At 36.0% G+C, this 14,342-nt stretch overlaps 3 protein-coding genes and 1 non-coding gene across 4 annotated transcripts; 3 read left to right on the top strand and 1 right to left on the bottom strand.

Moving 5' to 3' along the window:
- Positions 1–2,528: 2,528 nt before the first annotated feature.
- On the top strand, positions 2,529–3,550 carry LOC106303810 (V-type proton ATPase subunit c2-like). The gene is made up of 3 exons (XM_013740135.1): positions 2,529–2,682; positions 2,785–3,070; positions 3,216–3,550. The coding sequence occupies exons 1-3, from the start codon at positions 2,604–2,606 to the stop codon at positions 3,346–3,348; spliced, it is 498 nt and encodes a 165-aa protein (XP_013595589.1). The 5' UTR covers positions 2,529–2,603; the 3' UTR covers positions 3,349–3,550.
- Positions 3,551–3,699: 149 nt separating this feature from the next.
- On the top strand, positions 3,700–3,772 carry TRNAE-CUC. Its single transcript has one exon. It is a non-coding gene; the product is annotated as a tRNA-Glu (tRNA).
- Positions 3,773–3,969: 197 nt separating this feature from the next.
- Positions 3,970–6,556, bottom strand: LOC106304731 (endoglucanase 2). The gene is made up of 6 exons (XM_013741124.1): positions 6,242–6,556; positions 5,535–5,818; positions 4,858–5,292; positions 4,643–4,781; positions 4,380–4,546; positions 3,970–4,302 (listed from the first exon to the last, which is right to left on the bottom strand). Exons 1-6 carry the CDS (start codon positions 6,483–6,485, stop codon positions 3,970–3,972), a joined length of 1,602 nt encoding a protein of 533 aa, XP_013596578.1. The 5' UTR covers positions 6,486–6,556.
- Positions 6,557–12,109: 5,553 nt separating this feature from the next.
- On the top strand, positions 12,110–12,680 carry LOC106304567. Its single transcript, XM_013740966.1, has one exon. The coding sequence runs from the start codon at positions 12,346–12,348 to the stop codon at positions 12,523–12,525; it is 180 nt and encodes a 59-aa protein (XP_013596420.1). The 5' UTR covers positions 12,110–12,345; the 3' UTR covers positions 12,526–12,680.
- The last annotated feature ends 1,662 nt before the right edge of the window (positions 12,681–14,342 follow it).

The raw sequence follows: 14,342 nt of genomic DNA, 5'->3' as shown, positions 1-14,342 counted from the left end.
TTTTTTTGGGAATTAGTTGGAATGTGTTCGTATTTATTAATAGGTTTTTGGTTCACACGACCTATTGCAGCGAATGCCTGTCAAAAAGCTTTTGTAACCAATCGTGAAGGTATTTGGGTAAGGTTACAGTGATTCGAATTCATTGGCTTTATTATTCTCTTCAAGTTGTGTATGTTTTTAATACAAAAACATAACCATGACTTTTTAATTATTTGAAGACTTGTAATTTGTAAAGTTTACTTGGGTAAAGTGTATCTTTAGATTGACAAAATTGCACTTTTTGGTTAATAAAAAAAATGTATTTGTTGTAGTAAAAATGGCAAATCTCTAACGTATCAGTTTTTAAAGTTTATAAAAAAATTGCACTCAATAATTAAAATTATCAAAACAGCACTAATTTGCAAGAAAAAAACAAACTACTGAAATTATAATAGTTTTTAGTTCCTAAATGCTACCCCTAAACTATAATCACTAAACCCTAAGCCCAAATATATTTTTTTGACAAATTTTATTTAAAAAGTTTATTTTCATTCTATTTTTTCACAAATATGATTTACTGCTATTTGAAAGTATTTATCTAATAAGAATGCGTGCTCTCGACTCGATGATTATTAGTTCATTGGATACTCTTCTTTCATGTACGGCAAAGAAGAAACATTCTCTGTACATCATATTCTCATTGACGTATAAAACTTTAAGACTAGTGTGTTAGAAGAAATCGGCAATTCAAGTTCCACATCACATATTAGACAGAATTTTTTTTTTTTATATATTTGATCCAGCTATAAGGTTGTTTGGGGAGTAACCCAAAAATAAATTTGGAGAATTCACGCCCAAAGCGCTTTATGTCTTTCTTTCTTACATTTCCTAAGTTTTTTTATCAATCTCTAATTTTAACCTGTCTCTTTTTGGATAGTTATCGCGGCCCATAGACGCGAGATGTACCTTTGGGGGGGGGGGGAATCAAAGTAGGTGATAATTAAAGTACTCTTCCGGGAAATTTCGTTATCGGAGCCGATTCTACGATAATTTTTATGAAAGTCTTTCATTTGCTTCTCTTCGAATTCAAAATTACGACAGAAAAAATGTCAAATTCTTGAGTAGTCTACTTCCCTTCGAATGCCAGACCAAATTGGGGGAGAAAGAGATGTATCCGATGAAACTTTTTTTTTTGCTTTCTAATCGGTACAACCTTGTTGAAAGAAATAATATCATACTAAGCGAATGATTGGACATTTGGACATTTGGCTTTATTAGAGCGCATGGCCTCGATCATGTGCATCCGGTTTGACTCTAGTAGAAAAGTGTTCCATAGTCTTTGGTTTGAAGGGAAGACTGTTAGAAGAAATTAACAATTCAAATTCCACATCAATGTTAGACGGAAAAAGGTCTAATATATATATTTGATCTAACTGCACTTATAGTACGAGATCTTTTGGGAAATAACAATCTAAGAATAAATTTATGAGGACCCAAAGCAAATAATATCATATTAGGTTGGACATCCGGTGACAGACATCTGATTCTAGTAAAATATCTAGCATCCAACACAAGCATTCCTACTGGTTCACAGGAATAATGTGATCAAGCCAAAAGGATATCTGGTCCGTCACAAATCTTTTAATAATTGGTTTAAAAAATAAAACGTAACTTAGTTATTATAATATATTTTTTCTTTTACATACCACATAGTTTCTAATTGATAGAGTTTCTCTTAGTATATCAAACAAACTATCTCATAAATAAAATATTATTATTTTGTATAATTTAACTAATAATTCAATTTTAAATCATACAAATAAAGTGAATAAGTCACCATGCAACATATTGAAAGTATCTCTCGCTTTTTGTTGAGTTTCTTAGATGAGAGATTCTCGTGTGCTTCTCTCATCACTGTTTACAAAGTTTTATACCTTTTTAACATTTAGATATTGTTTTAAAAAATAATAATTGGGATTGCCGTAAGGGCATCATTATCTTATTAATATTTTTAAATCAGTCATTTGTATAATTAAAATTTAAAAATTAAAGTAAATATGAACTTTTTTTAAAGTTAAAAAGTAGATATATATCAATGCGAGAATGCCAGGTGGATTTATGGTGTCTCAGCCATTTGGATGTGTATCTTCACGGAGGGACGTTTCTGTCGTACTTTTTTTTTATTCTATTATTATTTTTGGAGAAAAAACTCATGAAAGAGAAACCACTGTAGATGCTCTAAGAGCATTACTGACATGGAATCTGTTGCGAAGGGTTTAACCCTTTAATATTAATAGTTTTTATGTGTTTTAATTAAAAGTTAAAAAATCAGTGATTAGTTGAAAATATAAAGAAAAAAAGAAGCTACACTTTCCAATTGGTTCATGCATCATGAATGCCCAAAGACAAAAAAAAAAAAGAAGAAGAAAGAATCCAAAAGACGTGTACCAGATAATAAATTGGTATGGTTCGGTTCAGGTTGTGAGGTAACTAATTTAATTTTGACACGCCGACTTACCGCCGGCAATTACTAAACCAATCATTGTTGACATAAGTTTGCACTCTCAAATCGTTTCTTCGCGATCGGATCTCATCGGAAGAGAGACACAATTTCACGACGAGCGATGGCTTCAGGTTTCAGCGGCGATGAAACTGCTCCTTTCTTCGGATTCCTGGGCGCTGCCGCCGCTCTCGTTTTCTCCTGTAACACCGAATCCTTCTTTCAACACATGTCCAAATTGAATCCACGGTTTGGTTTTTGATCTCACCCGATCCGATCCGATCCGATCCGATCGTTTTTGTCAGGTATGGGAGCAGCGTACGGGACAGCAAAGAGCGGGGTTGGTGTGGCGTCGATGGGTGTGATGAGACCAGAGCTTGTAATGAAATCGATTGTTCCGGTCGTTATGGCTGGTGTGTTAGGTATCTATGGTCTGATCATAGCTGTCATCATCAGTACTGGAATCAACCCAAAGGCCAAATCTTACTATCTCTTCGATGGCTACGCTCATCTCTCTTCCGGTCTCGCTTGTGGTCTCGCCGGTCTCTCCGCCGGTATGGCTATCGGCATCGTCGGCGATGCCGGTGTTAGGTAATTGCAACAAACTATTTCACAAAAGATTGTATCTTTCGTGTTAGAGATTGGTGTTTGAGATGTTGAATAGAGCTTAAAAGGTTGAATCTTTTTTTACTTTATGTTTGGGTCTTTGTAATCTGATGTGGTTTGTGTGTTGCAGAGCGAATGCACAACAGCCAAAGCTGTTTGTGGGAATGATTTTGATTCTCATCTTTGCTGAAGCACTTGCCCTGTACGGTCTCATTGTTGGTATCATCCTCTCTTCTCGTGCTGGTCAGTCTAGAGCCGAGTGATATCAGACGTTCGTTTCATATGTGCGAAACCCTTGTCATGTTTTTGATATATTTCACTTCCTTTTTGTGAGTTTTTGTTTTTCTCATGAAAAAAACAAGCAAACAATCATTGAATTTGGTTCTATATATTTTTTTAAAAAAATTTGCACACTGTAAGAAATACCCCAATAAGTAATAAATATGATGATTCAGTGATTTTATTCTTGTAGACTGAAACCATGGTTTATTGTTTTGATTTATTCATCAATTGATATTTAAAAAAAAAACTGAATGGTGTATGCTTGACATTTTCTTTGATGTCAATTCATCCATTATATAGATGATGGTAGAAACGCACCCAGTGCTCACCAATCCGTTGTAGTCTAGCTGGTCAGGATACTCGGCTCTCACCCGAGAGACCCGGGTTCGAGTCCCGGCAACGGAGTTCTTTTTTGCTTCCCTTTTTTAGTCTGGTAGAACATGTTCCGAAGAAGAAAAACAGTGAACAAATAGGAGGGCATTTACCATATGCTATACATAACCACATACGTTATTCAACCATGTTCGTACATATACATAGATAGAATAAAACAAATAAGATGTCTTAATGTGATTCTAATTAAAACAACTTCAATAAAGATCTCATTTAAAAGATTCTACCGATGAAGATCTAGTAACCAAACTAGACAAAAGACCAACCACAAGAGCACTGTTATAAGTACTCGGTTCATTCTGCATTGAATTGTTCCTCGCATCAATAAACGTCTCGTTCAGAAACGGTCCACCAACAAGTGCACCATAAGCTACGTTAGGGTTCGGTTCGTCTGAGTTAAGCCACTTGAATCCATCTTTACATCCTGTGTTTGCATCACCTGGTATCGAAGCTCCTCGATGATGCACAAACTCTGGATATTTATCACCATAACCCACCAAATAGCTCATTGTCTCTGGATTCTTCCCTAGCATGTAATCAGCCTGCAAAAGTGTAAATATGAAACCATATAGAATATGTAAGAGGCATGAGTTTAGCTCAATGGAATATTATAAAGAACCTGTGATCTGGCGAATTTTCTGAGATCTGATGGTTTAAAGGATGTGTCACCGCAAGATAGTTTATCAACACCGGATGTGAGCATGTAGTCACTGTAGAGTGTGGCTAAAAATGCTGAGGACACAGGATGTTGCAGTGCATTCCATTCAGCAACCCATATAAGACCACCTTGAACAAAAATTCAACAAAGATTCAGAGAATTACATTAAATTCTACATCATGAGTGAGAATATGATATAATGTGAGATGTAAGAGAGATTATACCATCAGTTCTACTAGATGTAGCTGTTGGGGAGTCTGGTATGAGCCCACACATGACAGCTTCTGCTGTTTCTTTATAACCTTGAAGTCCTTTGCTTCCTGATAGGCCTTTTTTGAAGAAGGTTAATCTTGATAATAGTACCTGCAATGGTATATAAGTTCAGTAAATGTTTTATAACAACAGAATGATTTTTAAGAAAGTGCATAATCTCTAATACATGTGTTCCTGGAAGCTTGTTGTCCCAACTAAACCATGTCGGACTTCCAAAGTTTCCAAACTCCTCTCCATTTTTAGACACAAAGTCGAGGTACGTTTTGTCCTCTGTCGCATGGTACAACCATGATGCTGCCCAAAGAAGCTCATCTCCGTAGCCAGTGGAGTTGTAGTAACTCTGAACCTCAGGTATGTTGACGCTGTAAGATGCCCTGTTGTTATCGGCGAAATCGAACAACTGCTTGGCGTGTTTGAGAAGCGTGCCTGAATATTTGGTATCACTTTCTTTGAAGACTAGAGATGCTGCAGCCATGGCTGCTGCTGTTTCTGCAGCAACTTCAGTCCCTGGAGTGTCTGCATCAATCTTGGTGAGAGTTCTCTTCCTTGACATTGTTTCTGGCCTATCCCAGCATTTATGATCCGTCTCCGGATCTCCCACCTTACAAAAATGAATATTATGAAAATGGTCGGATCTATGATTTTAGAGGCCATAAATATTTATTTAAAAAAAATTTCAACATAATTTCTATAGTTTTATATCTCTATATATATAACCTTCAAAAAATTTGGGACCCAAATCCAATGTTTCACTGGGATGTGTCCAAATCCGATCTTGAAAATGAGTATTCTAATGGTCTTGAAACGTGACAGGTTATGAAAGATTGATCTTGAGCATTATACCTGAATGTAGAGGACGTTTGGAGAAGGATGAGCATTGATGAGGAAATCAGTGGTCCACTTTAGAGAGTCTTTAGCAGGATCAAGTTGGTCCAGGGAGTCCATGTGGTCTCCGTACTCGAGAATGGACCAGGAGAGAAGAGTGGCAGTGAATGCCATAGGGAAACCAAACTTCATGTGATCTCCAGCATCGTATAAACCTTTGGAAAGGTCCAGACTCGCTTCACTTCCATCTTTAAGACCTGAATCTCCTCTCCAAGGTATTTTGTTGTTCTCCAGCTTACCAGCTACATCAAAACAAACCAAGTATCTTTGTAACTAAGTTTAGCCAAAATCAAAACCAAATAATCACATTAAAGATGTAACTTGCGTCACAAGAATCCCCAAAATTCAAAATCTGTAGCTAACAAACTTGAAATTTCATGTAAAAAGTGAAAAATTGAAATATATGTTAATGAATGAAAGTTACATCGGTAGTTGAAGAATTAATGAACTAATATATATAAAAAGAATTAAAGAATTGTGGCTAATCCAATTATCGTCAATTAGTTTTAACTTAACAATACATAAACCTAAATTTAACAATATACATAAACAAAAACAAGGAAGATGTGTATTTGCAGGGAATATAACGATCATAAGAACGAAAATGAAGGAGAAAAAAAACTAAATAAACCAGGAAAATGAATCAAGAATGGAGTATGAATTACATTTCTGGATATTGAAGAACTGCATGGCGATCTTGAGAGCATCAGCGTACTTCTTATCAGTGGAGCCAGGAGCGATATCATCGAAATGGTTTGCTCTATGTCTGATGGTGAAAACGACGGCGAGCACTACAGCGATCACCACGATGATCCCGAGGAACCAACAACAACAGCAACATCTCGAGCCTGATTTCGCCACCATTTTTTCTCCTCCTTTGGATCGATCCCAATGTCTATGGACATGCATTTAGGGGATTGCTAGATCTACGGATCCCAATAACTGATTTTCGCTAAAAATAGGAAATTTTTGGAAATTGAGAGAGAGAGAACGGACACTGATCACACCAGTAATTACGCGGGATGATGATATTTATTGAACAAGAATTAGGTTCACCCCTAAGATTGAACCTTTAAATTCACATTTCTTTTTATTACCAATTAAAATACCACATAGATTAATAATAAAATAGATTAATTTTATTTAAAAACATCTGAAATAATTGAAAAAAATAATAACGTCAATTTTAATGAAACTAACGCCACTAACTAAACCCTAAACTTTAAATCTATACCCTAAACTTTAAATCTATACCTTAAACCTAAATCCTAAACACTAAACCCAAACCGTAAACCCTAAACCCAAACCCTATATCCTAAATCCAAATCATAAACTCAAACCGTAAACCCTAAACCCAAACCCTATATCCTAAATCCAAATCATAAACTCAAACCGTAAACCCTAAACCCAAACCCTATATCCTAAATCCAAATCATAAACTCAAACCGTAAACCCTAAACCCAAACCCTATATCCTAAATCCAAATCATAAACTCAAACCGTAAACCCTAAACCCAAACCCTATATCCTAAATCCAAATCATAAACTCAAACCGTAAACCCTAAACCCAAACCCTATATCCTAAATCCAAATCATAGACTCTAAACTCAAACCATATATCAAAACCTAATCCCTACACCCTAAACTCAAATCGTAAACCCTGAACCCAAATCCTATATCTTAAAGGTTTGAGTTAATGTTGATGTTGTTTCTTTAGGGTTTAAGATTTGGGTTTCGAGTCTAGATTTGAGTTTATGATCTAGGGTTTGAGTTTAAGGTGTAGGTTTGAGTTTAGAGTTTACGGCCTCGGTTTAGAGTTTAGGATTTGGGTTTAAAATATATGGTTTGGGTTTAGGGCTTAGAGTTTGGGTTTAGAATTTAGGGTTTAGGGTTTAGATTTAAGGTTTAGGTTTAAGGTTTAGGGTTTATATCTAAAGTTTAGGGTTTAGAATTTAAAATTTAGGGTTTAGTTAGTGGCGTTAGCGTAATTAAAATGAGCGTCACTATTTTTTTGAATTATTTTAGATTTTGAACCTAAGTTTTGTTCATATTTATTTCAGAAACTTCATTTTATTACTGAAGTACCCTTTCTTGGAACGGAAGCATTGTTGCCAGTGCAATGTCACAATTGGAGGTTGCGTTGAGTTTTGATATTTTTATCATTTTTGGGTGAAGACTTTAATATTTTCACCTGTAAAATTCATTACGAGTCAGCTTCAAAGACATTGTCTGATTTTTATATATAATTATTATGGGAAACACATACTCCTATTTCTTAACAGTTGAAACTATATATAGTCAATTCCAACCATGGCATTTGAGAAAAACAGCTGCTAAAATTGTATTATTTTATTGTGCCCAACATTGACTTTAACACATCAATATGCAGTCCAAATCCATATCTTCGGTTGGTTTTTGGAGTTCTTGACATTAGATCCATAATTTTCGTCAGGTGTGGAGTCTAAGCAGCCCCGGGACCGGGACAGAGACCGGAAACTGGGACGGGAACAGGGATAGAAAACGTCAAACTTAAAATTTGTAGATACGGATACGGCAGCAAACACACTTAATCAAAATGTTATTTGATTAAGAAAATATAAAAATATCCATAAGTCAAAATGTTAAAATCTGAAACATAAGTTTTAACATCAGCAAACACACTTAATCAAAATACTAGACATCAACAGAAACAATAGCAAACACACTTGATAAAAATACTAGACAACAACAGAAACAGACACACTTGATCAAAATACTAAACAACAACAGAATAAGCTAAACAAATATATGATACATATAAACTGACAGTCACATCTTTGTATAAAAAATACATAAACATTGTATATGAATTATTTTCGTAAGATACGATTATAAGAAGAAGGTAAAGAAATGCTTACGTGTTTTGCTTGTGATATAAACAACAAAGAGACAAGAAGGGAATGAAAGTGCGTATGTGTTCTGTTGCTGATATATCACAGAGAGAGATATGGTCGAGACTTGAGTTTCAAAGAGAAAGAAGATGGAAGTGCAAGAGACTAAAGTGAGAGTGGAAGAATCGAAGAGACAGAGACACTATTATTTTTTTTTAATTACAACTTTTGATCTTTTCAAAATTAATAGAATAAACACATTAAAGGTTAAAAACATATATGGTTTAATTTCTTACACTTCGGGTGTGACTGGTAACCATCATGGGAACAATAGGAACGTATATGAAAGGAATGAGTAGGAATAAAATTTTAGGAATGATGAGGAATGATGGTTCCTTATCAAAATTAATGAGGAATTGATTTGTTCTATAATTATCTACAAATAAAGGAATGAAGAGGAATGAAAAGGAAAACATAGTCCTCATGAATGGTAAAAAGTTTAAGGAATGTTAAGGAACATAGTGTTCCTCCTCATTCCCTTGGTTACCAGTCACACCCTTCTTATAACACAAAATTTCAGACGGATACGTCTATTTTCTATAGAAACGTTTCCGAAACATCTCCTTCTCTGACCAAGCCCGTACCCGATGAGTCTTGACGTCCCGGGTTCACCTCACACATATTGGGGACGTTTCCTAGGCGTACCCGAGACGTCCCCATCCCCCCGACGAACCCGATACGTGAGACGGCACCAACTTGAAGTACCCGTGCAACCTAGTGTGGAGTTATATTCGGGACAAAGAAATCAATCTTTCACTTTACTACTAGATTATCAGCATCAGCATTAGTTGTTGTGATGATCTGATATTTTATCCTCTTTTAGAAAAATATGTAATCTAATCTTATTAAGAAACATCAATAAAAAGCGGGGATCGTAAGTTGGATTCAGGAGTAGCAGCAATGAGATATGAATTAAGTAGAGTGGAATCAATGTACATATCGCTCCTTGGATTCAAGTGTGCTTCCCTTGAATCCCGCTAGACTTTACGTACTCTGTTGTGCACAAAACTTGAAGGATTTTATAGTCTCTAGAGTTATATATTCATAATCATTTGTGGTTTGATGATGATGTTTACCACATATTCTATTGATTGTTCCTCTTTATCAGGTGTGTGAAACAACGGCTGGATCGTTTCTAACAAGAGCACTTGTGTATGACTCTCTTCTCTTCCATTGAGGTAACTAAAACAGAGAGAGAGTAGTAGTAGTACTTGTACATGTGATCCATTGGAATTCTATCTCACTGCGTTTTCCTCCTTTTTCACAGGGAACTACATATGTTTATGGTTCTTTCTTTGGGCCATCTGTTTTCTTTTCTTGATAACCCGGGTCATCCGGCCCTAAAGACCTGACTAATCCCAGAGATAGTGACAAGAGCCGGTTGCTTAATTCTCTCCTAACGGGAATCAAACCTTGGGAGCCGAGCTTCCACGGAAGCACTAGGCCAAACCCAAAGCATGAAAATGAAATTGACCGCTACTTGGTGGAGTTGAGGACCAAAGCAGTAGATACGGGCTGTGATATACTGTAGAAAGGTAGTGTGCTATGGACAAACAAGATTCACAGAGATCCTGGAATTTGCAGCTCTTTAATCAACACCAAAAACGAGCATGCATCGCTTACGTTTTAATTTTCTTCCAAAAGCTTTATGATACTACACATGCTTCTGATTTTTCATATCTAACATAAGAAAAGAAGCATATCCCACCTGAAGAAAAGGAACAGAAACAACTGGATCTTAAGGCGGCGAGCCAAGCAGCTTCTGTCCACAACAACCCAAGAAACCAAGAGAGGCAAAACACAACGTGTGAAAAACCAAACTCACTCCTCTCCTCCACAATCATCGCCTTCAACTGCCACTAAACCAAACACTGATTCAGCACAGCCATCATCACCACCGTCTGAGATTGTTGTAGCATCACCACCGTCTGAGATTCAGCGAGCGTCATCTTTAAAAGAGACAATAATGGAGGAAACAAACACTAAGAGTAAGAGTCACTCGTGGGAGTATGAGAAAAGCTGCTTCAAGAAAACAAATATTCAGCTGCCGGGTGGGCTTCGAACCCGGATTCCATTACGAGATTTAATGACAGCAGCACATTTTTCTCTATTTAAAAAGTAAAAAAGATTTCCGCTGCCGGGCTTCAAACCCGGATTTCATTCAATTGATTTGAAATTAACCTGTGTGCTACAGCGGATCTGTTGCACATGTCGTGCGTTGAAACTTATATAACGATTTAATAACTAACAGCAGCACCTTTATCCCTATTTAAAGAAACTAAAAACCGGGCTTCGAACTTGGATTTCATTCAATTGACATGAAATTAACATGTGTGCTACAACGGATCTGTTGCACATGTCTTGCGTTGAAATTTATATAACGATTTAAAAATAGCAGCACCTTTTATCTCTATTCAAAAAGAAAAATGTATTCCGCTGCCGGGCTTCGAACCCGGATTTCATTCAATTGATTTGAATTTAACATGTGTGCTACAGCGGATCTGTTGCGCATATTGCGCGTTGAAATCTATATAACAATTAAATAACAGCACCAGCTTTATATCAATTTAAAAAGGAAAAGAAATATGTTCAATCCGGATTTCATCTATCATCATCTCTAATTTATATATTTTAAAATATTAAATTGTATTTTCTCTACCTCTCACATGTTTCAACCCATGTTCGAAATTGCGCTAGGCGTGAGTCGGGCGCTAGGTCTCAGCCTAGTGAGTTGCACAAAACTCGGGGAGTAATCGTAGATTAATCGGGGATTAGTTTTTAATAGTTTTAATAGTTTGTATGTTTATATAAATTAAAATGTAAACAAAACGTAATTGAATCGGTTGGCGTAGTGGTAAAAGTCTCCTTATTTACTCTCAGATATCAGGTTTGATTCATCATGAGCTCAAAAAATTTTGTTTTAATTTTCTTTCATTAACTAAGCGTAAATACTATATTACCCTCGTCTTCTTCCTCTAAGTTCTGAAACCCTAAATCAGCCGCCCTTCGTTTTTCTTCACTTTTTTTCATCCAATTTCATGTTTTAGTTAGAGTTCATATCAAAATCTAATAGATATATCATGTATCCATTGATTTTATTCATGAAAAGTGAAGAAAATTTAATTTTTTCCTCAGTTCCGAGTTTTTATCCGCACAGGCTCTAAACGCCACGGTGAGTAGCCGCCAAGCGCCTCCACGCCGAGAACTCGACCGCCTTTCCCGCGTTTTCGAACATGGGTTTCAACTATTAAATTTTATTTTTGTTAAGACAATATCAACATTTTTTTTGGTAAAAAATAAAATATCTACATCAATAGCAGTAAGTTATGTTCCTATTGAGGAAAATCATGGTAATAACTTGGGATAACATGTTTAATTTGTAGGATGGATATATTAGTGATGTCATATTTGCATGCGTCATGCTGAGGAGTGAGGCCTCAATAATAGAGCTGAGTGGGTAGGTTGTGTGGCTACAGCATAATACACATAAATAAATGTTGTTTCGAAAGATATACTATATCGTATTACCATTGGCTTTCCCTTCTTCACCGTTAGATTCCATCTCTCGAAGATAAGATCAACCAAAACTATTATAGTACCGTCAATTATTGTCATTAAAGTGCTTCGAACGTGAGAAGTGATTGCTTTTTCATTGGTTGATACAATTAACCATGCCAGTGCATTGTCATTTTACAATTAAAAGCACCATTGAAAATGAGGGTAGAGGTAGAAAGAAAAGACGCCTTTTGCGTCTCTTACTATAATTATCCACTTTTAGCTCATTCTATGTATGAGCACTCTTAGCACCAAAGAGTCCAAGAAGACAACAAGAACAAAACCATGAGTGACCCAAGCGGCCAATCTTCAATAACAACTGTCGGTGGAGACGCCGGTGGTGGTAATAGCGGCGGCAGCAGTGGAAGCGGTAGCTCGTTTGCTAGTCAGCCGCAGAGAGCAAAGGTGAGGAAGAAAGTGTGGGCTGGAGTTCTCAGCATCTCTTCCGCCTCCTCTAACCAATAATATTTTCACTTTTGGCAAAAAAATGTTGGTGGTAATTGTAATGCTTTTGATCATTGTTCTTGTTAACTAAACTATGTATAAATAAGCTAGCGAGATAATGACCATCATCATCATTACTGTAATGAGATATTGAATATATAATTTTGCTTTCAACTCTGCAGTGAATTTAGAAATTAGAAAACCCTACAAAATAAACAATATTATTGTGTCTAGAAACATTTCCGTTCGAAGATATTAATCTTAACGTTAGACCCAGCGTTAAACTAATCAGATCTTTGATTAAGGTATACAAGTCTGTGCAAAACATGTGCAAGTAATTTCAAAGAAAAAACAGACTATTGAAAATATTCTATGGTCTGTGTTTGAATGGGGAATTCTATCCACTTGCTCTTATCTGTCATCAACAAATAATTATACATACCTCCCCAGGACCCCAGCTATTTATTTCACAAATAATATATGAACTATCATTTGTGATGGTTTACAATCGGGTGTCACGTAATTATAATCGGACTGATGATCAGTATATAAATTACAGTTCATAATATTATCCTGCAATCTATGTATCTTGATTTTGATCTGCATGTTTGTTAAACGCAAGATTTGTTTAGATTTCCGCAAAGTGCTCGCGCGTTTACGATACATCCCTTCCATGAAATTCACGTTAATGCAGACGTAATTTAGTCGTATATATATGTTCACCAAAAAGAAAACAGTCATAAATAGGCATCCTTGTATACATGAAGTTTTTTTTGTTAAAACATATATATGTACGGTTAATCGTTTAGGTTCTTTTGATTTATAAGATTTTCTAAAATCTGCTCTAAGCTAATTTGCCAAAATCTGCAAAACTTTCAACAAATGACAAAATAAGCAAATTTCACATATACAATGTTTTTTTTTTCTTAACTGCACATACAATGTTAATCAGAAATATAGATAATTGTCGCCATATGAACTTAAAATAGACCAACCACGAATATTTTGTAGCCTTTTTAGCATACTAGAAAATTCATTGGGCTGCTATGTTTGAGCAAACCACGGGTCTCTAATTCACAACCAGCTAGATCTTTTTTGTAATCGGGCTTTTAATGAAAAATTAATTACTTCCTCGGAGAATGGACATTGCTCACTCCTCAGCGCGCCACGTCAGCATTTCGTGGACTCCACTTTTAAAAAGTGTGAAAAATATCAAGTTCATGGTTCGAACCCGGGTTATTGAGATATAAACACCAACATTTATACCACTAAGCTAACTGCTACTTTGTACATTGATGGCCGAATCTAATATATATTTATGAAGATCGGAAGCCCTTGCTTCTTCGGCTTCCTCTGAGGGTCGGGCCTACAAGTGTATTATGGGTTTCATTTTTTAATGGAATTCATCACGTTATATGAAAAAAAGCTCAAGTTTGCAACAATTATGGTTTTCCTATATTGTAAACTGTTGTCGTTTAACATGAGTTCGGATTCTTTTCATCATTGTCTCAAACAAGTCTGAGTTACAAAGTTGCGCCGTGTGTGTTCGTAATCTATTTTTTCACCGGTGAACTCTTCATGTCCCCATCTTAAATCGCTTTATCATAAATGTTCCTGATTTGTAGCCCCTTTGTAAACCCTATATATATGACTCTCATCTTTGATGAACTCAATCTGCATCTTCTAGAAAATGTTTCTCTCTGCCTCTCCAGTTTCTCAAACCGGCGTCCCGGCGTCCGTCACTCAACCTTCAAGTCTCTCCGTCTTGGTCGTAGCAGTCAGAGCATAGCCTTTGGCTTCCTCCGCTTCTGGGATTCCCTGAATTCAAGAAAGACAGG

Source organism: Brassica oleracea, chromosome C7 (genome assembly GCF_000695525.1).
Source record: "Brassica oleracea var. oleracea cultivar TO1000 chromosome C7, BOL, whole genome shotgun sequence".
NCBI lineage: Eukaryota > Viridiplantae > Streptophyta > Magnoliopsida > Brassicales > Brassicaceae > Brassica > Brassica oleracea.
Note: the sequence above shows the minus strand (reverse complement) of the source record. Positions and strands in the feature narration are given on the sequence as shown.